This window comes from Chionomys nivalis, chromosome 14 (genome assembly GCF_950005125.1).
Source record: "Chionomys nivalis chromosome 14, mChiNiv1.1, whole genome shotgun sequence".
NCBI lineage: Eukaryota > Metazoa > Chordata > Mammalia > Rodentia > Cricetidae > Chionomys > Chionomys nivalis.
The window spans coordinates 39,193,997-39,218,093 of record NC_080099.1 but is presented as its reverse complement, the minus strand read 5'-3'; the positions used below and the strand labels follow the sequence as shown (position 1 = coordinate 39,218,093).

Below are 24,097 nucleotides of genomic sequence, written 5' to 3'. Positions count from 1 at the left end.
AAAATCTGTCTTTCCCACATCAACAAAATATAGCTAATATGAACTTGAAATGTGAACTACTCAGGTTGGGTGTGGCATAGCACCTGCCTAGCATGCATAAGACCCCCAGTACTATTCTTAGCTTCATAAGGTTAGAGAGATGACAGCAATCCTGTGTCTTAGAGGTGGAGAAAGGAAACATTAGCTGAGTATAAAACTAAGACCTGGATTCTTGCAAGGTCATACTGATCTTTATTCTTCATGGTCTCCAGCTTTACCTCTTAGCTCAACTCTGCACATCAGGCATACCAATTTCTTCTGTAGCTCTTGAGTATACACCGGGGCTTAGTACTTGCTCCTTTACTGAGATGATGTGGGATTCCTCTCTGTATGCTGTGAATATGTTTTACTACTACTGGTTAATAAAGTAGCTGCTTCAGTCTATGGCAGGGCAGAATAATAAAGAAGCTGCTTCAGCCAATGGCAGGGCAGAACAAAACAAGGTGGGAAATCTGAACAGAGATATAGAGAAAGATTAGGCGGAGTTGAAGAGATACCATGTAGCTGTTGAAGGAGATAGATGCTGGAACAGTACCGGTAGGCCACAGCCTCATGGTAAGACATAGATGAATAGAAATTGGTTAATTTAAGATGTAAGAGTTACTTAATAAAAAGCCTGAGCTAATAGGCCAAGCAGTGTTGTATTTAATATAGTTTTTGTGTGATTATTTGGGTCTGGGCAGCCGGGAACTAAAGTGCAGTCTCCATCTACGCTGGGACCTTTGAGTGGCAGGTTCCCTGGTTTTCATAAATCTTCAGAGGTGCCCTCTGTCTACCTGGCCTAACATGTTTAATCCTTTCTGACTTACATACGCACCCATCGACACTGCCGAAGCTTATTCCCTGCACTTAGTGGTTCCCTTAGAGATAGTTCATGCATGGTTCATTTGTGCTGTGGCTTTGTCCTTTCCCATCTGTATGGCAGATCTGATGTCTTCAGTAACTGCCATATTCACAGCATCTGGTGCACATCTGGCCCTTAGTACATGACTCTTACTGATTGCAAAGCAAGGTTTAAAATGCATTGGTTTAAGAACGTTTTGTTCACTTTGTTCATCCAGAAGAGGATTCTGGAAGTGGTAGATATTTAGCAGGGACAGGAAAAAATGAGAATATTTGAATGCCATTTTTGGTGGAAAAATGGGCAAATAAAGGCTCAGGAATAGGAAACCATGAACAAGTGACACTAGGCTTTGCACTGGAAAGAACTCCTGTGTCTCAAGTCACATCTTAAGGGAGGGATGACCAGCTAATGAAGGGCCTCAGGAGACCTACACAGGACTTAAGCCACTTCAAAAGGGGAAATCACAGATGCCCTTGGGAAAGAAATTACCATAAGGAAAGGTGGAAAAAAAACAGAGCTTACTTACAAAATGGAAGGGAGAAAAGTAGGAAGTTCCTACAGTGTGATTTCCATGGCCCCTGGACCTTTGTTAATGCCATTTATCAAAATACACCAGAATTATTTTCCTTATGCTAATCACCTCTGTCTTCAAATGCTCAGGAGGGCAGTGTCCATGGTGAGTGCTCTAGATATCCAGCACATTGAATCTACCATTAGGAGATACACTGAAATGTCTGAAAACATGCATAGATGACAGAGTCAGGTTAGTACCAGGGCACCTGGATGCCACTCTAATCATGAAAGATCCTGTCAATGCCTGTAACAGTGTGAGCAAAATAGACTAAGGATACTCATGTCCATGTCTGTTGGATGTGGTGCTACCTAAATTCCCTGAGGGAGAGGACAGAGAAGACATAGGTGTTGCACCCTGAGTGACTTTGAATAAAGCCATTCTACTGACCCAGCAGATGGAGAGGAGAGATGAGATAAGGACAAGAATGTGTATTGTTTTCATCTTGGAGACATCTAAGCATAAATGCCTAATAAATGGCCATCAATTGCCTCTAGAATTTACACATCATAATTATATCGTAGTGTCTTTGATACATCCTGGCCAGTGCCTTCTGGAATAACTCTGCTATTAAGCTACTGATTAAAAGGGGAGAGGAGAGTAAGAAGTAATTAGAAACGGTACATTTAATGTGAACATTTGTTAGAGAGGGGGAAATGTCAGGGAATCCTCTCAACTCAGTCTAATTCCCATAGAGAATGGAATTCTTTCAAGAGAGGAACCTTAGCTAACAGATTAAAGAGCGATTCAAACTGGTACACCAGGATTTTATCATACGCGAATTTAGACAACTCTAAGTCCATGCTAAAACAAACACATGTGTACTTACAAGACACAGCTCTCAATATGCTAAACCTGCTTAGACACTTTTGCAACGTAAGGAATATGAGAAGAAGATCCCTTTATCCCCCAGTAGAAGCGAGAAACAAAGAGACAAACAAAAAATTCCCACGAAATAACCTACTGCCAAAAGCTTCGGAAACTTTCCACTGGGCAAATCTTTTAACCCTGAAGGCTTTCTATAAAAAATATACATGTGCTTGTCATCTTTGGGACAAATGACTTGAGAGCTCTGCTGTGTGGGGAACACACAGCCCCTGCTTCTATCTGTGCTGTCAGGCTTTCGTGCTTTGCTCTTAGTGGGATCATAAAATAACTACAATTCCATTTCGACTCCTTAGCCTCAACACATGTTCTGTACCTCCTATGTCTTCCACCAGATTGCCACAGCTGAGGACCAAAATACTACAACCTGGCACAATGAATTCTGAAAATCTCGTGAGTTTGCTCTCTGAACAGGACTCTGTTGGTGCTTATTGGTCAAGTCACAACACAAATGAAGAATTCCAAAGATTTTTGGCTGAAAGTTGGTAAAGGGTGCCTAATTCTTGGATTGCTGGTCTGGATGGAGCATGTAAGTCATAAATGCTATAAGCAGCACATGGCAGAAGTGTGCAATGGTTAGCATCTAGGTCGCAGGGGCTGGCTTACCTGGTCTGTGATTTTGCTCTGCCTCTTAGTGTCTTGAATAAATCATTTGAATACTTTTGTTCTCAAACTGAGATAATGTGAACACTTACCTCTTAGAGCTTTCATGAAGATGAGCAGAAATGACTCAGGTACAGCCTGCACTTTATTCACAATGTATTTTGATGTATAGGGTGATTTGCCTGCATGTATGTCTATTCAGCACTTGCATACCTGATGTCTGAGGATGTCAGAGGGGGCATCAGAGCCCTTAGAGCTGGAGTTACAGACAGGTATGAGCCATCATGTGAGTGCTAGAAATTGAACCTTTGTCCTTTGGAAAAGCAGTCAGTGCTTTTAACCACTGAGCCTCTCTCTGGTAACAACAACCTTCAGATCCCGACTGAACAAATGCCAGGCCTCACAGAGCAGCCTCCAGGCTTTATTACTCTTGCTGCTTGTTCTGAGAATGAAGAGGCAGGCTCTGCTTTTCACTCTTTCCAGATGTTTGCCTCAGGCTCAGTGACTGACAGGAACAAGTACAGAAGAGCCACTACCCTGTTTCCTCACACAGGTGAGCAATCAGGCACCGACAGATTAGAAGAGCCGTGACAAAGTCATTCTAAAAACTGATAGCCACACGCAGCCCCTCTGAAATGTCATTTTCCTCAAGACCAAGTTTTATTAGCAACCTGTCCCCGTGTATTGAGTGATAGTGGGGATGAGTCACTCATCTCATTTGCTGACAGTCACTGGAGCTATCCTGTTCTGACATCGAGTGCTTGTTCCTAAGTCCCACGTGCTCAGGATTGACCTACAGAGATGCAGGGCTTGATCCTCACCTGGTGTGCTTGCTGTAAGAGCTCCATCCTCTCCTGGAGGATCTGACAGTCGTACTCCCTGCTCTTCCTCAGCATCTGTCGCCGTAACTTTTCAACAGCCGTCCGCAGCTCCTCCTGCTGCTTGTCACTTAACAGTTCACCGAACTTGATCACAGTCTCTTGCTGCAGAGCATTGTACAACGTAGCCTCTAGCTCCTGGATTCTCTGGCAAATAGAATCAGAGAAGTCTGACTTTGGGACTGAGCATTTGGGTGTGATGCAGGGAGAGTGTGTGTGGATGGGTGAGTCAGGAACATGGTACCTCAGACTCAGAGGATTTTAAAGCTTCTGAGTGTCTCCTGCCTGGCTTCCTTCTGGCCATTCCCTTTATGAGACACCACAAACGTCACCCACACAATGCACAGGCTGCTCTGTAACTAAGTTCGTTTTCTTTCTTGGGATCCTGTTTGTTTAGATCCTTGTTTTTAGGAGTCCCTCTGTAAAAATGATTGTACCTCCACATCTTCTTCCCTTTGCCAGTGTAGCCCGGAATGGGCTCTGTCCCCTTCCTGCTTGACAAACCCTGAAGCTTGTTGAAATCTTATGCCACAGTGGCTGTGGTCTCAGGAATAAGTATAAGGAGAAAACAAGTACTTGAAATTGAAGAGATGTTTCAAACACAAAGCATCATCTCTTAGTCACATGTTAGTTCTCTGTACTTGAAGATGTCTTATGGTTTCTATGCTTTTTCCTTGAAAAAGTAGGAAATATGATTCAAAAATGGCCTAGAATCTTGGGGTTTTCCTGGTGTGTATGTGCAAATGTGTGTGTAAGTACACATACACATGGATGCACACGTGTGTGTGTGTGTGTGTGTGTGTGTGTGTGTAGGTCAGAGGTTGGCATTAGTACCTATTGACATGGGGATCTCAGAGACCCTGCGGCTCACTAATTAATATTGCGTTGGCTTCCCTAGCAGTGAAACTGTAGCACCCATAACTGTGCCTGGTTTTTACAACAGAGCTGGGATCAGATCTTCATGCTTGGGTGACAAGCATTTGACCACTGATCCATTTTCCCAGCTCATGGTCCCCTTCTTTTCGCTAGAATGAGGTTTATAGCTGCTCAAATGTCTTTCTCAGTTCGCCTTTTGACATATATGTGTATATATGTATATGTATATATATAATCTTTGTGTCTGTATGTGCTACCTATGTCAAATACAGTTGCCTAAGTCTTATTTACCCATAATTCTGACAGAAGTGAGTTTCCAAGTCCCGACAGGGGATGATTCTCTACTACTGCTTTTGAAATTTAAATATGGCATTCTGAATGAAGTCTCAACAGTTTACCTTAGAAGCCTAGCTTGATTTGTTTTCTCAAGGCAGGAGAGACAAGGGGAAAACAATAAGGAGTAGGGGGGAAAGAAATTGCTGTTTTATTTTCTAATTAGTGCCCATTCTCATTCTTTTGCTTTCCCATTCAACGATACCAGGGTCTCTTACTCATTTGGGAGAGGGCAGACTAAGCCGTCTTCGATACAAACAGGGATTCAGAGTTACAGTTTTTCCCCCAGAGTGATAAGAACATTATAAAAACCTCTATTAGTAAGTTTTTGAAATGTTCTACTGGTTTGTCTTCTGATTCATTACTAAGAACCAATGAGGGTAGGGCATAAGGAGAGAAAAAGAGCTGGTGCAGTATGCATTTTGTAGAAGGGAAGGAATCTGTCGTGAGCCTCTATAAGTACAACCATCTCTGGGGAGAAAAAGGCACAGTCCGCTCACCACCATGGCCTTGTTTACTGTGGCTGCTTTATGGGCCTAAATTAGTCCACGGTTTCTGGAGGAAGGGCTATGTTACAGCTTACCCGTCTACAAACTTGAGCAAAGGTTTTAGTCTATAAACCTTGTTTTTCCTCATATGTAAGTTAGGACTAACAGGATTATCTGTGATTTGTATGCTTATTTTAAAAAATAAATCAATTAAAATATGCATAACATACATGAAATCCATTATTATTCTGTACATTCAAATATCAAATGATGATACTTGATTCAGTAAAATCCCCTTGGATCTACACTAGCATTCGGTATGTCTTTCATCTAAATATTACTTAACAGTATACATTTGTTGTAAGAATGAATTAAAATTATGTGTAAAATATAAGAATAGTATAGCTGCTGCAATCTTAGGGTTTCTGTTCAAAAATTGAAGCAGCCATTAATAACTGCATGTATGCTGCTTGTACCCAACTACATGAAATAATGGATGAGATAGCACATCTTAGGTTTGTTGTATAGAGTGATGAGCATGCAGTGTGTGGCCACTTACGGTACCTACCATATATGCCTGGTCAAGAGCTTGTTTTCTGTAGTCTAGTTCTTCCTCCAGGTAGCCTTTTATTTTGCAGAATTGTTCCTATAAAGAAGGGTCACATTGACAGATCAGGAGAGCATGCTCGGCTAATTAGGAAGTGATACATGAAAGCAGCACAGATGAATGTTTTCTCTAGCACACAAGACAAATCACTAGTGTTCAGAGAACTGTAGTTCTCGTCTAAGAAATTAGTTTTGCTTTCACAGCCTCATACAGAGAATGTGAAAATCAATAGCAAGAAGCAGAAAGGACATAATAAGGAACCACGTGAGGAGCTCCTAAAGACTAAGAGTGGGTGATTAAGGACAGTTGTTGGCATGGTTGTTAAGTAATAAGTCTATCTGTGTAGTACACTTGGCTTTCTGTTTCTTCCAGTTTTATACCCAGAGAGATTGGTATTTTGGGGATGAAAGTATTTGAAAGAAATATCTGTTGACAGTGGCATTTGATTTGATCATCCCTTAGAAACATGGAGTATAACAAGTATTTATAAAGCAGTTACATTATAAATGGGAATGATCCATAATCACAATGTAGGAATGATTTAAGGTTCATAAGAGTTGTGTATAGGTTATATGCAAAGCTGTGGCATTTTATAAAGAACTTGGACTTTGGTCTGTCCAGGGGGTTCTAGCACCAGTTCCCTGAGGACACAGAGGAGAGTTGTGTATTGTTACAGTATGTTTTTCTAAGAATGTCATAAAATTTAATAAGGGGATGGTATAGAATAAAGAAACTTAACTTCTTCAAATCAATAAACAAAAAGATGAAGGACATTTTAAAGAGCTAGGGTGATTCCACAACACTGCCCTTTGATGAGTATTTATTAGCCCCTGTTGCAAAGCCCATGTGAGCTGAAAGACATAAACCTGAAGTTTCTTCACGCATCCTCAGATGGTGTCCATCTCTCACTGTGTGACCATCGTGCCATTATTAGTTAAAGCTTTGTTTTGAGATACAAGATATTCCCATATGCAAGTTAATAACTTCTGTGGGTGCTTAAGTGAAGAGAAAAGAACTCTTAATCTCCAATTAGCAATTGGAGGTTGAAAACCCAGCTGTGCTCAGTTCTGAGCGCTTACAGCAATGCTGCATGGGGTTCCCTGACCATGGCTGGGTCCTGGTGCCCAAAGCACCCTGTAAAGGCTTATTGCCACATTAGTAGTTGAGTACTGAAGGGGCTTCCGATGGTCACTTTGATCACAAGCAGTTCTTACGTGCTTCCACTCTAGATCTTAATTTCTTGGTAAAAATACGAACTATGAACCAGACATTGTGATCTCCAAAACTGTTACGTTCTCTAAAATAGAAATTATTGTTATCATAGAATTTCATGACTTGATAGGTACCAACTACCCTTGTTTTAACAACAATCTTTTAAATGACATCTTGTTATAAGATTAAAGATAATGCTGCAAGTTAACAGCCTATTAATTCCTATGTTTGGAGCTATGCCACTTTAAATTGTGTTAAAATGCACATGAAATAAAATTAACACTTTAATCACTAAAGAGCATATTTGTGTACTTTATGTATATGGGTGTATGTGAAATACACCCATGCTGTTATGAAATCAATGTCCATAACTTTTTAATTTTGCAAAAGAGAAACTATGCCCCTTTAACAATCCTGTTTTTTGTTTCTCTCAACCCCTGACAACCATACTGTGCCTTCCTTTTGTATGAATTTTATGACGTTAGTTGCTCATACACATGGAATGATAGTGTTTGTCGTTTTGTGATAGTTCGTTTCATGCCTGTTGATCCACGTTGTACCTTTCACTAGACACTACGGATGTTTGTTTGCTTAGACTAAACTCACACAAATGCATGCCATACTGTGTTCAACCATCTAATCATCAATAGGTATTTTGGCTACATTCACCTCTTAGCGACTGAATAACATCACTATGAGAGCAGGTGTACACTGACCTGCCACATCCCAGTTTCCATTCTTTTTGGTATTGTTGGATGATGTGATAATTCTGTTGGACTTTTAAAGCAATCCCCAATCTGTTTTCTATATTTGTATTATTTTATACCTTGGCAGTACCCCGGGTTCTAACTTCTCTGCTTCTTTGCCGACAACTGTCACTTTCTATGTTTTCCTGACAGCAGCTGTTCTGAGGGGTGTGAAATAGCTTATGGATTCTTAAAACCAGACATACCCATCAAGCCTGTAATTTTTTTTTTGTTAATTACTCAAAGCAGAAAAAAAATTATTCAGCCTGAGAGAATATACCTAATTTAATGTCTTTCAACATTAGTTTTATAAATGTTGCCAATGTACGACATGCTTTGGGGGAGAGAGCTTGAAGTTATCAGTTATTTCTGAGAAATATGCTTCAAGTCTGGACACAGATCAGTAGGGCAGTTACAAACTTCCACTGGTGCCAGATAAAAATGGCAGTGGTGATGTTCCTTTTCTGTTATGGTATAAAGCTTTCCTCTTTACGCTTACCATGTCACTTTCCAATTCCATCATCTTCTGGTGCAGGGCAGCTTCTGCTCCTTCAATCTGTTGTATCCACTAAAGGGTTAAGAAGACAGAAACATTGGGCGTGAATGTTGCACATGGCATGAATTCTGTGGGTCATTCCCTGGATTGCCTGGGTCTCCCCCTGATGTCTCTGATGGTGGTTGAAACCTCATGTAAAGACTTAATGCTACCATCTCCCACACATCATTCATTCAACAAATATCCTCTGATGTCTACTACACATCAACTACTAAGGAAGGCTTGGGTGGTGACTAAGAGTAGCAAAGGTTTTACACCCATGGGAGGATTTCTTGGAAACTGAAGTCTAAAGGAAGAGAGGGAATTGAATTTCGAGGAACACCATGCCCCATAGCTCAAGGTTTGAGTAAAGGTAAAATCTGAATATATGAAAATTATTCCTATAATGTGGTAAAAAATGACATTTAACTTTTTAAAAGCACACAAAGAGAACTTATTTCTTGATACTCAGAATGCACCATTTTGATGTGGGTATTAATAACCCCTACTGTCTTTGGGTCCTATTATATGAGTATAGTGCATACATGGATTAATGGAACCAGTTATCCGAATGGGTGTCCATCAGAGTGGATGCCGGCTTAGACCATCTGGAGGTAACTGGGCAGAGCTGTGAGAGTGCTGGGGGAGCCCCCTTACCTCCTGTTCAGCTTTAGCTTTTCTTTGTTATGTGGCTTTGAAAGGTAGCCTGATGTCCCTTGAATTACAAATATGTATATGTCAAGTGGTATAAATAACAATGAAAAAAATTTTCAAAAATTTGTGTGAGGGCCGGGCGGTGGTGGCGCACACCTTTAATCCCAGCACTCGGGAGGCAGAGGCAGGCGGATCTCTGTGAGTTCGAGACCAGCCTGGTCTACAAGAGCTAGTTCCAGAACAGGCACCAAAGCTACAGAGAAACCCTGTCTCGAAAAACCAAAAAAAAAAAAAAAAAAAAAATCGTGTGAGGTGACAGTCGCTAAAGTGTCCCACTGTGAGGTTTTGTTTCTCTTCAGTGTGGACATTCGGCATGGCACATCTAACAGTTCTACATTCTAGAGCCTTTGGAGAGACAGCATGACCAGCGTTCCTCCTCCACTTCAGCTCCCGAGACCACACTATGGTGGTAGAGCTGTGAATTTCTCATGTCTAGCCCGTATGTACGGCAACTCCTTCAAGGCCATTTCAGTCAACTCAACAGCTATGGCTTCGTACACGTTATTGTTTCTTCTTTTTGCCTCCTTTTCATTGAGAAACAGATTCTGTTTCCAATTGTGCATTTTCAGGTACTGCAAACCTCAGCTATTCCACTGTGAGCTTCAGCCCTTGTATACAGGCTCCTGTTCCTATCTGTGTGGCTAAGGCCAGTTGCCATTTGCAGAAGGAAAGTGGGGCAGCTGTAAACTAAGTGGGAGAAACAATCATGATATCTACAGTGTGTGATGAAGTGCTGAGCCCCCATGCTTCCTCACTTAAAGCCATTGTAGTAACCCTTTTATATAAAGACATACAGGACTTCTCTGTTGGAATTTTGTCTAGGTATACACTTGGGCTGAAGATCATACTCCCAATTAGCAACTGTTGTCTAGATTCATAGTCTTAAGATCAAAGAGGGACAATTAGAATAACCTGGGGATAGAACCAAAGCAAAGTCCTTAATGGAGGAGATGGCTCTAAACTGATCTGCAGAGGTCTCACCGTTAAAAAAAAAAATAGTTATATATTTCTTAAGCTTCTAGAGCAAGTCTGTGTCTTATTCATCCAGCCACTGACTTTCTACCATGGTGTTAACAGCTATTACCCAGTGCTTGCTCAGCCGGACTCTGTCATGCAAGAAAGACATGAAGGAAGGCACGTACTAGAGCACCACAGACCTGATAGCCCAGCTCCTGGCTGCTCTGCACAGGTTAGCCTACATTTTCTTGGCAGTCCCAAATCAAGGCAATTTCACACTGCATTAAAGGACTGCCACCCCTCATGTCTTCAACTGCTTAAGATTCTCTGATCATTGCCACCGAACAAAACAAATACCTAGAATGGCTGATATGAAGTTTTCTATTTCCTGGGGGTATCAATGGATTCATTCATTTACTTCTTCAGAAAGCATTTACTGATCATTTCTTCCCTAGATGCTGGGATGGAAATAGGGGAAAGAAAGAGAGGAGGAACAAAGACCATATCCACTTCTTTGGGGTTTGGAGTCTACAGGAAGTGTGCTGGTTTGAATGACAATGACCCTCCCCTGCCCCAGCCTCCTATGTTTGAATGCTTGATCCCTAGTTAGTGGAACTATATGGGAAGGATTAGAGGGTGTGGCCTTGTTGAAGGAGGTGTATCACTCTGGGTGGCCTTGGAAGTTTTAAAAGCCCAAGCCAGGTCTAGTCTTGCCCTCTGCTTGACATCTGAAAATCAGGAGGTAAGCTCTTAGCTACTGTCCTGGTGCCATGCCTGACTGCCTGCCGTTATACTCCTTACCATGATGGTCATGAACTGACCCTCTCAAATTGTAGTCAAGTTCCCAACTGAATGCTTTCTTTTGTATGTTGCCTTGATCACAGTGTTTCTTCACAGTGACAGAATGGTAAGTAGTTAGGATAGGTGGGCAGGGTGAAAAACAGAAGTTTGACAATTTAAACGCAATTGTCAAAACCCAGGGAGCAAAACACAGTCACTGTAAAAACATCAAAAGCTTAACTGGGCCTGATGGACTAGGAAGACTTGCCTGCATACAACGAAGCTGAGTGGCTATAATAGCCAGGCAAAAGTGGAAAGGGAAGACATGAGCATCTCGGTAAAGACTTCAGGGTGAAGGATTACATGATGAGAGGAGGAAGAATAGAAATGCAGAGAGAGAAAGAGATAGTGAAGGAGGGAAAGAGAAGAGAGACAGAGAGGGAGAGACAGAAGGAAGAAGACATGGAAAGATGGAGGGAAGGAAGAGAGGGGGTGAGAGAAAGGGAAGGAAGAGAGACAGGAGGGAAAGGAGGAGGGAAGACAATAAAGAAAGAGGAGAAGATGATGACGGAGAAATAATTACACAGGCCTCAAGGACACTTTTGGTAAATTCTGGATTCTGTCCCTTCTGTAGGGAAGCTATGATGTTATTCCTGTGCTGGGGAGGGGAAAGAACAAGTGATCAGCCTTGAAAGTAATGCTGAGGGAAACAGATCATAAAAGAGCAACTTCCAAATGCAAGCACTTCAGTATGTATTTCAGACAGAGAAGTAAGACCTTCCTAAATCTCAAAATAAACAAAACATCCATTTATTTCATGTTTTGTGGAACTGACAGTCATTTCTGTTACTGTTTGATACTTGACCTATTAAATTAAATTTTTCCAAGTGATCAGCAAAATGCTTTCAGTAAGAACACATAAAAATGGTTTGTTACTACTATCAGTAAATGGAGCATGCCAATATTTTGTAGTTTTAATTCTATAACAACTCTTCCTTCTTTCTCTCCCTTTATGTTATTATTTTGAGAATTAGAACATTGCTATTAGAACTGTAGAATTTGATCATTTCAAATTCAAAAGAGCTGACTGCTGCTCAGGGTTTAATACAACTTTTAACATTATGTCTACGCCTGTGAGAAATAAGACAGAATCTTAATGGATATATACAATAAAACTTCCATGCTATTCAAGCATGTACACACAACTCCCTGCTATGTGCACAATCTCTTCAATTAAAATCTTTTGAGAAAGATTCTTGCTATATAAGCCAGGCTGGCCTTGAACTTGCCTCTCTGTTTTCCAAGTGCTGTGGTTAAAAGCCTGTACTACCACACCTGGTTATGGGTTCACAGACTTGGACACAACCAGGAATCTGGCTTCCCGGCTTTGGTTCTCCTCTGCCTGCCATGTCATTTACCGGGTTTAGACACAAGAGGTCAGCAGTAAACCAGTACTGTGCTTTCAGGCTGGGGCTTCAGTCAAGCCACAGAATCTAGGGGAACAATAGGTGCACACACACACACACACACACACACACTAAAGGGACAGCCTGTAACTAGAACAACTCCAGTTTCATCAGCTCTCAACAAAACCCTTCTTACTAGCTTCCCACTTCGCTGGGATTGCTTGAATGATGTAACTGAGAAGGGTCTCCATTTTGATGAATGGTGTATTTTGCAAGTGACTTTAATATAAAAAAAAAAAAAAATCCCCCCATCCCACAGTGGTCTATACACTTCTGCCTGTTCTCACTCTCCTGGGTCAAATCTCCTCAATCACATATTCAGTAATGCCGAATCGGGTGCTCAGAGCAGGTGGTTCACTCTCATGCTCTCAGACACCAAGCCTAACCCTGGGTGACTAGAAATGCCAGCTTTGTTCATTACCTTCTCGGCCAGTGACAGCACAGTGCTGGCCTGAATTATGGCCACCTGTTCCTCGTTCCTCAAGTTCTGTAAAAGACAAAAGAAGAACAATAAGGTGAAAATGCTTGTGACATGTGCACCATAGAAAACGTGTGTGCCATGAACACGGTGTGTGTGCAAATAGCCTCTGCGTACTCTGGCTGCTAACAATTCCTCATGAAGAGTCCGGTGCAAAGTCTCGTGCTTTGTGTGACTCTACGCACACCTCATTACAGTCACGCTAAGGAAGCCAGCATTAAGGAGGAGCTATCTCCTCACAGCAGTTCTGACAAGATTTCACTGATTCTCATTTTCAAAGGCAAAATGGCGCGCCATTTTTCCTTGTATGTTCCTCGACGTACTACGTGTGCCCTTCACCTTATGCTGCCACGAGTGGTGCTGCCCCTGAATTAACAGCCCTTGGCCCTGCTCAGAGGGAGCTGTTAAGAAGAAGAAGAAAAAAATTATAGCCTCCTGCTTCGTTTTATAGGGCTGCCAACAACCCCAGTGTTTAGCCGTCTTTCCGACCGCCTGGCTGATTAATTTTACACGGGCTGCCTGTGAGCGGCAGTCAGACGGTTATTAGCTGTAACCACTGCAGATGAGGTCTGCATGCCAACCTGAACCCTCGGCCACATCTCCTTTCTACAGTGACCTTCCGGCCATACCCATGGCTGTTGTGGCATGTGGGATTCTCTGTGAGGAGGTACATGCTTAGGCAGACATGCTGTCTGACTGGCTAGTGGCTTACACTTGGCACAGAGCCAAGTATTTCTTGACATTGTGCAGGCAGGCCAGTCCACACCTTTGTCACATGCAATTGGTGTGTTACTTACCCCATTATCGCCCAGAATGTCAAGCTGCTTTATGAGATCAGGGATGTTGACATCCTGCAAAATCAAGGAGACTTCAGGTCAGACACAGATGCGGCAGAGACAAGGGCACAGTCGCAGGTACACTAGGCATCTCAGAGTGGAAGCAGTAAGAGCCATGCAGAAGGTAAAAGGGGCAACCAGACACAGCAGGAGGCACCCGGTGTTCCTCAGGAGGAAGTCCTCGTGTCTTTTATGAGGCCCTCCAGGCAATCTATTTTGTGGGGAACAGGGCCACGCTATCTCAACCTTAGCATGTAAAATGTGTTCCGCTAAGTGCTAAAGAAAGAACCACATTTGATCTTGTAGGCGGCACGTTATAAGAGCTAAGATCCTCCTATAATTGAATCTATCAAAAGCAGCAAGAACGGGACATCAGAAGTCTCCTCTCACTTAAAAATTTCACGACATCGAATTCCGTAGCATCTGGAAAGAAGGAAGAGACTCAGGTGACCTGTTCTATCTGGTTGACTTGAATTGTTTCTTGAAGCACATGGTTTATTTATATTTTGCCGAGGTAACTAATACCATTTATTTCACTACATGTTCTGATCCTACACCATCCATTATGTTACTCTGATCTAAATGCCCCACCTTTGTTCTTGCCATTACCCTTTATACCTCTGTCAAACACTTATTTCATGTCCTATTGACTTCTAAGAGATGGGTGACTATTTTTGACCTATACCTAGGAACTGACATACAGAGTGACGGCAAGCAGCCGTTCCTTTTCCTAACATCTGTACACACAGAAGACCCAGCATCTGTCTGCCTACCTTCACACCTTCTTTCATGCAGTAGATCTGCAGGGCACTCACGCCGTCTGAGAAGGGGTGAATTTGTAGATTAAATGGAGGGGATCTCCTTTCTCTCTCCTTGAAAAATATAAGAAAAGAAAAACAAAGAAAAGAGAAGCGGTAACGGATTAAACACTAAGCCAGTCGTCTCTTTATACTGTCTCAGCGGTTTATCAATGTGTCATTTAGCCAAAAGAGAGAAAAAAAATTAAGCTCAAGATGTACATGCCTAATGGATGGAAGAGAATTAAGCAGTCAGTCAACTACAAACACGGGAGAAAATTTATAGATGGTGCCATCCATCCTCGAAGATTCTTGTTCAGGGAGATGTGGAAAGCGGAGATGCAATTTCAACACTATGAATATGTATTCCCCCCAGATATCCTAGGGTGGGCCGGCTCCGAAGGTTTGTGCTGGCAAACGGCCTCTGCACATCTGATCCTCCCATCCTTTATGGGCGAGATATATAGGCTGTGGGCATGACTCCCTCGTCTTCACTGGGGCATACTGATTACCGACTTTACCGCCAGACCCAATCTGAAACAACCTCGAGACAAAGATCACTAGCAAAGCAACAGAAAAGTCAGAGGAATCTGCCAGCACCCAGAACCTCTGTCAGGTTTTGTAGAATACAATGAAAGTGTGTCATGATGTGTTTTATTTATTTATTTAAGATTTATTTAGCCGGGCGGTGGTGGCGCACGCCTTTAATCCCAGCACTTGGGAGGCAGAGGCAGGTGGATCTCTGTGAGTTCGAGACCAGCCTGGTCTACAAGAGCTAGTTCCAGGACAGGCTCCAAAATCACAGAGAAACCCTGCCTCCAAAAACCAAAAAAAAAAAGATTTATTTATTATGTATTCAGTATTCTGCATGTATCCCTTCAGGCCAGAAGAGGGCACCAAATCTCATTACAGATGGTTGTGAGCACATGTGGTTGCTGGGAATTGAACTCAGGACCTTTGGAAGAGCAGGCAAAGCTCTTAACCACTGAGCCATCTCTCCAGCCCCATGATGTGTTTTAATTAAGAAACAAATCCTCTGAAGCCACCACCTTAATTTGTCCCCATGAAACTAGGTACTTCCTAAGTCAGCCCCCCAGCTGTTGGAAGAGCACAGTCACCATCAGAACAGTTCTAAGCTTCCTCAAGATTTATCATTGCAGTCACATGGCGTGGGCGACAGTTCTAAGGTATTTAGCCTCAATTGTCACAACTACAAAATCCTGAGCTAATTCTGTGGTCTGAATGAGAGCATGACTCTCAAATGCCTAATTCAGGCCCAGGCCCCGATGTGCTCTGTGCATGTCATGATTGTGGCACCGTTAGCGGCAGCGTTTCCTTACTTCTAGCTCTAGGTTGCGAAACTCCAGCAGCTCATTCTGGTCTCTGGCGTCCTGTAGTTCCTGCTGTAGCCGGTGGTTCTCTGCTTCCTGTTTCTCTATCTGATAAAGCAAACCCTGGAGTTAGGCGAGTATAGCAAGAAGCACCTTGGTAAAGCAAGCATGAATGACCTTCATGTGCTCAGTGAGTGGGATTTGCTCTGGACCGTGACAGCCATCCCTAAGGAGATGCGGTTACGGTAGGGTTGGCTTTTCTTGTAACCATCTTTCAGGTAATTTGGGGGGGGGGGGCACAAAGACAAATGTCAAGAAGTCTGAGTATGAAGGCTAGGGCTTCTGTAGTCAGTGCATTTGAAACACTCACATGTCCCCTCCGGGTCAGACACAGTGTGCTGGGAACAGATATAAGGATGTTTATGGGGGCAGCTGACATGCTTATCTCTGAAGATACCAGTTGTCCCAGGGATAATTTGACTACCAATTTACAGCTTATAATTATAGATGTTTATGGCCACAATCTAACTAAATTATGCCTATCACCTCTAACAATCTTTTGTATGGTGACAAGATTTGATATATACTTTTGTAGGAATTCTGAAATACAAACTAATTGCTTTAAACAGCTCATACACATAAAACTAAGAATTAGAATTGCTGAACAGAGTGATGCGAGACTCCACAATGTGGAATTCCAACCTTAGAAAACTGCCCAAGACTTGATCAATCGGCTTTAAATGGTATCAGTGTCATCTCTACACAGGCATATGTGAACATGCAGACACACACACAATCTGGCAGTCCTGATCTACCCTATGAATCCAGGAGCTTTGATCCTCACCCTCCTGGAAAACACTCCTCTATCTTCTTTGCTACAAAGATCATTCACTTTCACGAACGTCAAGCTCTAAATTCCATGCTAGTCTAAACACTCGGAAATGGCATCTCTTTCCCTGTTGTCCTGTCGCGCTGTTTGCTGTTCTTTCTTAGTTGCTACCAATTGTTGGTTTTGTAAGACAGGGTCTCTCTACGTGGATCAGACTGGCTTCAAACTCTCGGTCCCCAGTGATCCTCTGGCTTTTGTGTTTCTATAGGGACTATAGATACACAGAGCCACACTATTGTCCTTTATGACCTTCTCAAGGGCACCGTGTACAATCTGATGAAGCATGAGACATGGGCTGAAGTGAGATGTGCACCAATGTGCTTCCCTTCAGGCAGGGATCACGGCTGAGACCCCTGTGCATTTGAGGGAACCCGATGGTCTTTATGCACTGGCTTCTCTGTCTCTAACTATGAAGGAATCATTCCACGCAGTGGCAGTTTAACAGCTTAAATGTAGCAATACAAACATAGGAGCTTTCATTTTAGAGTAGATCTTATTTTCCAAAACATATAATTGAAAATAAAATATTTAGTGTGTGGGATTTTTTTGCTGTGTGTGTGTGTTTCCGATTTTGATATAGAAGACATAACTCAAAAATTTCTTTTTGCATATATATATATCAAGAGATGAAAGGAAACCAGAAAGCACACTGGATTCAATTGCATGATAGAGGACCATAACAACACATCCTGGGACATCTCTGGGACTAGAGGACAACAGCAGCAGAGCAATGGGGAGGAGCTATGTGACATATGACATTTTCTGGCGGGATCAACAAGGGTTTTGTTTCACCATGCACCCTATCAACCTCTCTGTCTTTCTGTCTGTCTCTCTCTGTGTTCCTGTACTCTCCCCGCCTCACGCGCGCACACACACACACACACAAAATGTGCACACAAATATGTAGGGACATAGCCCCACCCATTGGGGGCGTGTTCGCCTCGGGCTAATGTTTATGGATAAATCTGCCGGGCGAGAGCCCAGCAGCCCTTTTCTTTTGCTCCGCTTTTCCAGTGCTCCGCGGGAACCTGTGGGCCTGTAAGTCTATTTCCTTATTAAAGCTGTATATATCTATATAATCTGTCTGCATTCATTTGCGACACCACACAAATATGGGTGTGAGTAGCACAAGAGGCCAGAAGAGGCTATTGTATCCCTTGGAGTTGGAGTTACAAGCGCTGTAGGTGCTAGAATTGAACTCTGGTCCTCTAGAAGAACAGCAAGTGTTCCTAACTGCTGAGTCAGCTCTCCAGGACCTTATCTTGGACATCTGTAGTCTAATGAAATTTCAGGTTTTTTTTTTTTTTTTAAATTCACTCAGATCATAAAGGGGGTTATCCTTCTTAGAATCTTATTAATGGATTTGCGATCCAGTATTGGAGGAGATCACCGGATCTGGTGGCTACTGATACAATCAGAATAGTTGTTTACCAATTTCAAGTTATTGCTACCAGTGACTTTTCCTGTCTCACCTTGTGTCTCTATTTCACTTTTTACTTGTTTTGTATCAGGGGTTGAACACAGAGCTTTAGGTGTGTTATCACTACCACTGAATACTCTTTTTTTTTTTTTTCCTCTTCCAAAACAATCTCACTAAGTTGCCCAGACTAGCCTTGAACTCCCTGTGTAGCCTCGGGACACCTTACTGTGTCAGCCACTTGAGTAGCAAGCCACTTGTGCTTACAAGGACCCCCTAGCCACATTTCTTTATAGAAACCTTGAGGTCTGAATTTTGGGTACTGGCCACCTCCCTACCTCAGTCCTGCTACATCTTCAGAAAGACAGAATGTACTAGCCCTGTCAAACTAGAGGAAAGCAGACAGCTTTTCCGTCCCACTCTGACGAGGACATAGTGGTAGATTTTTACTAGCTATCAGTGAGAGAAAAGATTGGGGAGAATAATGCTGAAATAATTTTGAATTGACCGGCAGAAAATTTTTTCTGTGTTCAAAAGCTTTAAAGTCAGTTTCTGTCAAGGGTAAGATTCTGTTTGAAATCTCCCATTAGACTGCAGAAAGAATGCACCGAAGGAACCTTTAACCTTGAAATGTTATACGATGTTAAATTGCCTCAGATCAAAAGCCTGGGGTTAATTATCTCTATCGGTTAGAAACATATCTTAGTTTGTTGACCAGTTTCCTAGACTTGGTATTTTTTGTTTTGGATGCCTCTAAAACAACCCCTTCCTTTAATAAGTTAAAGAAAAGAAGCTGGGCAGTGGTGGCGCACGCCTTTAATCCCAGCACTTGGGAAGCAGAGGCAGGCAGATCTCTGTGAGTTCTACGTCAGCCTGCTCTACAAGAGCTAGTTCCAGGACTAGCTCTGTAGGCTCCAAAGCTACAGAGAAACCCTGTCTTGAAAAACAAACAAACAAAAAGCAGCAGCAACAACAACAATAAAAAACCCAAAAAAGTAAAAGAAAAGAAAAGAAAAAGCCAAGCTCAGCAAATATGTCTAAAAGTGAGAATATAGTCTGTGAGAGTCAGAGCACAGACATATTCAGTCACTTTCTTACACGAAACAACATGTGCAGTGAGATTTCTTTTTTTAGGGGGGAGGTGGGTGAATAACCACACAGGAGATGCTCATGGGCACGTGTGTGCACACACACATCATCTACACACACACAGCACACAGCATATATACACTACATATATATGGTCAACACATCAAGCCCTCACAAGTCTGCAGCCATGCACGAGTGCCACTTCACTGATGGTGATGGCAGGGAGGGATGGGATGTGGTGGAGCACGCAGCAGAGGACAGAGCAGCGGTGGGAAAGCCTCCCCTTCCCTGGCCCCTGTGCCACTCCTGAGAGCACCCCCTGCTGCTCCTGGATCATCATTCTCTCCTCTGCCCCACTAGGGTGGTGCGCCCAACATACCTTTTCTAAAAGCTCCTGGTTTCTCTTAATGAAAAGTTGTTTATCTTCTACCCAGTGTGAGTCCTGTTTGACAAAGAATATCGCGCAGTCAGCATTTCAGAGTGCCACGAAGGAGTCTGTGTGCTCAAACCAGCCGGCCAGAGCCGTGTTCTTCCCACCCAGTTTGCCTGCACAGAGTAACTGGTTCTGGCAAATGATGCCCACCCTTGCCGGCTACGGTTTCAAGAATTCTGGGGCCAGAATTGCCGGGACAATTTAGCCCTGGTTCCATCGTCACTTACTATCGCTACCTTTTCCAGTCTGAATAATCCAGGACCAGCCTTCTGGGGACTCAGAAGTGACCACACAGGCAAAAAAAAGTGAAACAGGTCAGAATGCACACGGGCTCGATACATATGAATGGAAAACATTAAAATGCAGAACCATATATGGAGCACGGAGGCAAAGAACACAGCTCGGGGAGGGAAGCTCGGCCTTAGCAGTTTGTGACCGCTCTAGGCCTGTCCATCTGGGCGCCCCTTCCTCTGGCCTCTCTCTTACCCAACTTCACTCACCGCTGCGGCTGGGTTTGCACTCTGGGAGAATAGCAACGGGGACAGGAATGGTTTACATTCTGACACAGTTTGAGAAAGGTCACTGTGGTGAGCCAAGCCATGTCCTGGGTGTGGCCCATGCATAAGGTGAGCCAGAGGAGAGGCAGCCTGAACCAGCTGCGTCTGCAGAAACTCTAGCAACCGAGCACCTACCTGCCCCTTCTGAGCTAGCGTTGCCTCCAGATCTTCGATTTTGGCCTTGTATCTTTGCACCTCTGCCTGGAGCTGCTCTTGTGCCTGGGGAGATCAAAAGTCCAGAGTTCACCGAGTGACATGGCCATGTCCTTCACTAGTGCTCAGCAGATTCTTTTGTGTAGGGGCGGGGGATTATTCTAAGTTGCCTTCACAATCAAAGAAGATCTAGAGTCTTGACAAACGTCCTTATGTCCCATTTGTCATCCCATGAACATTCACACTCTCTAGCTAGCCACTAAAGGATAGTGGAGACCCATCACACTCCAGACTCCACCTTGACTTCACCTCTGGCCTGGTGACATCCCTGCTCTTTAAATCCTTTACGGTAACTCACTGCTGATCTATTTAAATGAACTTCTTTTCTGAGGAGAAATAAGTCTTACTTTCCTCTCTGAGTTTGACTGTTTCTTTCAGAGCCAACTTTCTGCTCTGGTACAAAAATCTAAGTTGAAAACTTTTTATTTTACTTTTCATAATAGTACATGTACATATCTATCTATCTATCTATCTATCTATCTATCTATCTATCTATCTATCTATCTATCTATCTGTCATCTATCTATATACCCTCTGCTGTATGAAGAGTTAACAGATACTGACAGTGAAAACCTCAAATATGGTAGTATTGAAGAAAATACATGAACATCTCTTTCTGATAATAGCTGGCCTGTCTGCTTCAAATCAAAGTTTAGTCTTTGGTATTTATCACCGTGTGTGTGTGTCTGGGTGTGTGTGTGTGCACATTACCACTTAAAAATAGGTACTTGTAGAAAAGAAGAGTACCAATCTATCTTGTAAATGACTAAGAGTGGTTGCTGTGGCATCTCCCAGCATCTTGTGATTCCTTCAGAAAGAAAAGTGGGGCAACACCACTGCAGAGATGTGCTCCTTCTTGGCTCTTGCCAAAGTCCATACGGCAGGTTCCTTAGGTGGCCCCAACTCTGCAGCTTAAAGGCTGGACTCAAGTCCTAGCATCAGGATCCCAGGTAACTAATTTCACTTTGGCTGAATGAATGAATAAATAACTTTCTTTCTTTCTTTCTTCCTTTCTTCCTCCCTTCATTCCCTTGTCTTTCCTTCTTTTGAAGAAATTCTTATAAATGACAATCATGACATTCTAGAAAGTAGATCCAGTAATATCGGAACAGTAATTCAAGTTTTACCACACCTAGCTGTGTGACCTGTAACGGGCAGGTCCATTAATATTTTTGGTCTTACATTCTCTTGCATAACCATATGACTTAGAAGCTGACACAAGAGCTCATTCGAACATCGTCTGTGAAATTCTTAGGGAGATGTAGATGCAATGTTTTACACTTTTTAATTAAGAAAGTGGCTTAATCAGCACTTTTGAAAAAACAAAATAACTATTATTTTTAAACAAAGAACTTAATAAAACGAATCATTAAAATTCAACGTGGGTTGGACAATTTAAGTTCTCAAGAAGTGAAAATAAGAAACACACACTCAGCTGTCTTTAAAGGAACAAAAGCATTGATCTGTGTTTGGATGTGAAGTTTGTTAGAATTTAATAAAAAACAAAAGCCTCGGAGGACAAAAGGGCACAGAGAAGGCTGTGTTGCTGACATTTTAATGTCCTTGGTGCTTTAGTGACACAACCTTTACAAGTGGATTCCAGGCCTTTTGCAGGTCCACACTCACCTTGGCTTCTCTTTCAGCATCTATGATGCCTCCAGTCTGTTCCTGCAAGAGGGCATATGCTCTTTGGAGGGCTTGGTATTCTTTTGTTAATTGTCGAAATCGTAACTCAGATTCTTCAGCAGCTAGACTCTGGAGGGTTGAAATGCAAAAAGTCCAAAAGTAATTATGTTATGCTTGTGTCTTATGTTCTGTGTCAACAGTGACATTTGCCTACTTTCATAAAGAAAAGATTTATTTGATTTTATTTTTAATTCTGAATTATCAGTGAAAATGTGAATACAGACTATGTTGAAGATAGATGGTGGAAAATATGTAAGACATTATTTTAATGAAAGAAATGGTTATTAATTTTTACAATAATAATCTCTTCCCATTTGGTCTTGAATAATACCCAATTTTAGATCCAAACTAAGAAGTAATACCCAAAGTTTGGATCTAAATTTCAGGCAAGGATTCTTAAAGCTTACTCTCATTTCTTTCCATGCATTCAGAGACATAAATAGATCATTATTTTGTGGTTAAAATTCATCCCTACTAAATCATGACACTTCCTCTCAGCCCCAGAACTTAGGTTTGGGGCATAATTCAATTATCGCCAGAGAATTTGGTCAAAAATGTGGAATGAGGAGGTGCGAATGAAGTTTAGTTGGGAAAGTGCTTGCCTGGCATACACAAAGGCCTGCTTCACTTCCCAGAATTATATATACATATACATATATATATACATGTACACACACACACACACACACACACACACACACGGAGGAGTTGTGATGTTACCTAAAATCTCAGAACTTGGAAGGCAGAGGCAAGAGGATCAGAAGTTTATGTTCCTCTTTAGCTGGCTAAGGGGACTGGGGACAGCTAGCATTACATGTAACTCTATAAAAAAAATAGTGTGGACCGAGTGGTTTCATTCCCCTGATCCTGACTTGGTAGTTTTGTTCAGTGTAGCTGAAGCCCCTGGATAGTTCTGAAGATGGTGGATCACAGAACATGGAGTTTACTTAGACACTGCTTTACACTGAATCTAGAAGCCTCTTAGACTTGCTCTCCCTTTCTAGCTTTCCACAGATGAAGATCTCTGGGAAGTCACTTTTACTGTGAGGTGAGTAAGCAAATTACAGAGCCACACAGAATGTCTGAGACGTCTCTAGAGAGATTCCATGACATAGATGACGCTTACTTTCAAGAGATATCAAAGTGGAGCGTGATCTAAAGACTGGTCACGGTCACAAGATCAGCGTGTGCTTTTCCTTCCCCTTAGAGGAAAGATTTGGTGACAATATTGTACAGGACCAGAGGAAAGAAAAAGCTTACTTCATCCAAGTCATCATCGGGAGTAGCAGGTGTCCTGTCCGTTCTAAAAGAGGCCATGGATGATGTTTCTGAATCCATGGAGTCCTCATCATAGCCAATGAATGGATCTAAAACAGGCCTCTAAGTGGAGAGAAAGTATAAACTTACTAACATGACTAAAATTAGCGAAGAATGTCATATCCAAGCTCCATTCACTATGACAGATACAGATGAGCAGTTCTTTGGTGAAGTATAAACACTAAGCAGGAACACAATGCCAATCCATGTTTTTCACTTCTGACACACTTAAAGGAAGTGTGTGACTATTTGGCTGTCTTCTAAAGCCATCATAATCTGGTTACATTACCTTCTATGTTATGACAAGTCAATGCATTGTGCTCTTTTAAGTATTTAAAATTGGCCTAAGGGGCTTGGAAAATGGAGGCATGATGGAGGTGGTTCTTGTATTTTATCTGTTGCTTTCATTGGTTAACTAATAAAGAAAACTGCCTTAGCCCATTTGATAGGCCAAACCTTAGGTGGGTGGAGTAAACAGAAGAGAATGCTGGGAGAAAGAAGCCGAGTCAAGGAGTCGCCA

The 24,097-nt window shown here is 42.4% G+C and overlaps 1 protein-coding gene across 3 annotated transcripts in view; it reads right to left on the bottom strand.

The window, feature by feature from the left end:
* The window catches only part of Jakmip2 (janus kinase and microtubule interacting protein 2), a 150,169-nt gene that overhangs the window by 11,455 nt on the left and 114,617 nt on the right, over positions 1-24,097 (bottom strand). For 2 of the 3 annotated variants that reach the window (XM_057788524.1, XM_057788523.1), the window contains 11 exons: positions 23,521-23,640; positions 22,201-22,329; positions 20,497-20,580; positions 19,751-19,813; positions 15,986-16,084; positions 14,622-14,720; positions 13,810-13,863; positions 12,956-13,021; positions 8,582-8,650; positions 6,086-6,163; positions 3,764-3,967 (listed from right to left, as the gene is read on the bottom strand). In XM_057788524.1, coding sequence (XP_057644507.1) covers positions 3,764-3,967; positions 6,086-6,163; positions 8,582-8,650; positions 12,956-13,021; positions 13,810-13,863; positions 14,622-14,720; positions 15,986-16,084; positions 19,751-19,813; positions 20,497-20,580; positions 22,201-22,329; positions 23,521-23,640 — 1,065 coding nt within the window. The remainder of the gene's footprint in view (positions 1-3,763; positions 3,968-6,085; positions 6,164-8,581; positions 8,651-12,955; positions 13,022-13,809; positions 13,864-14,621; positions 14,721-15,985; positions 16,085-19,750; positions 19,814-20,496; positions 20,581-22,200; positions 22,330-23,520; positions 23,641-24,097) is intronic. The other variant, XM_057788525.1, reaches the window with a different exon arrangement.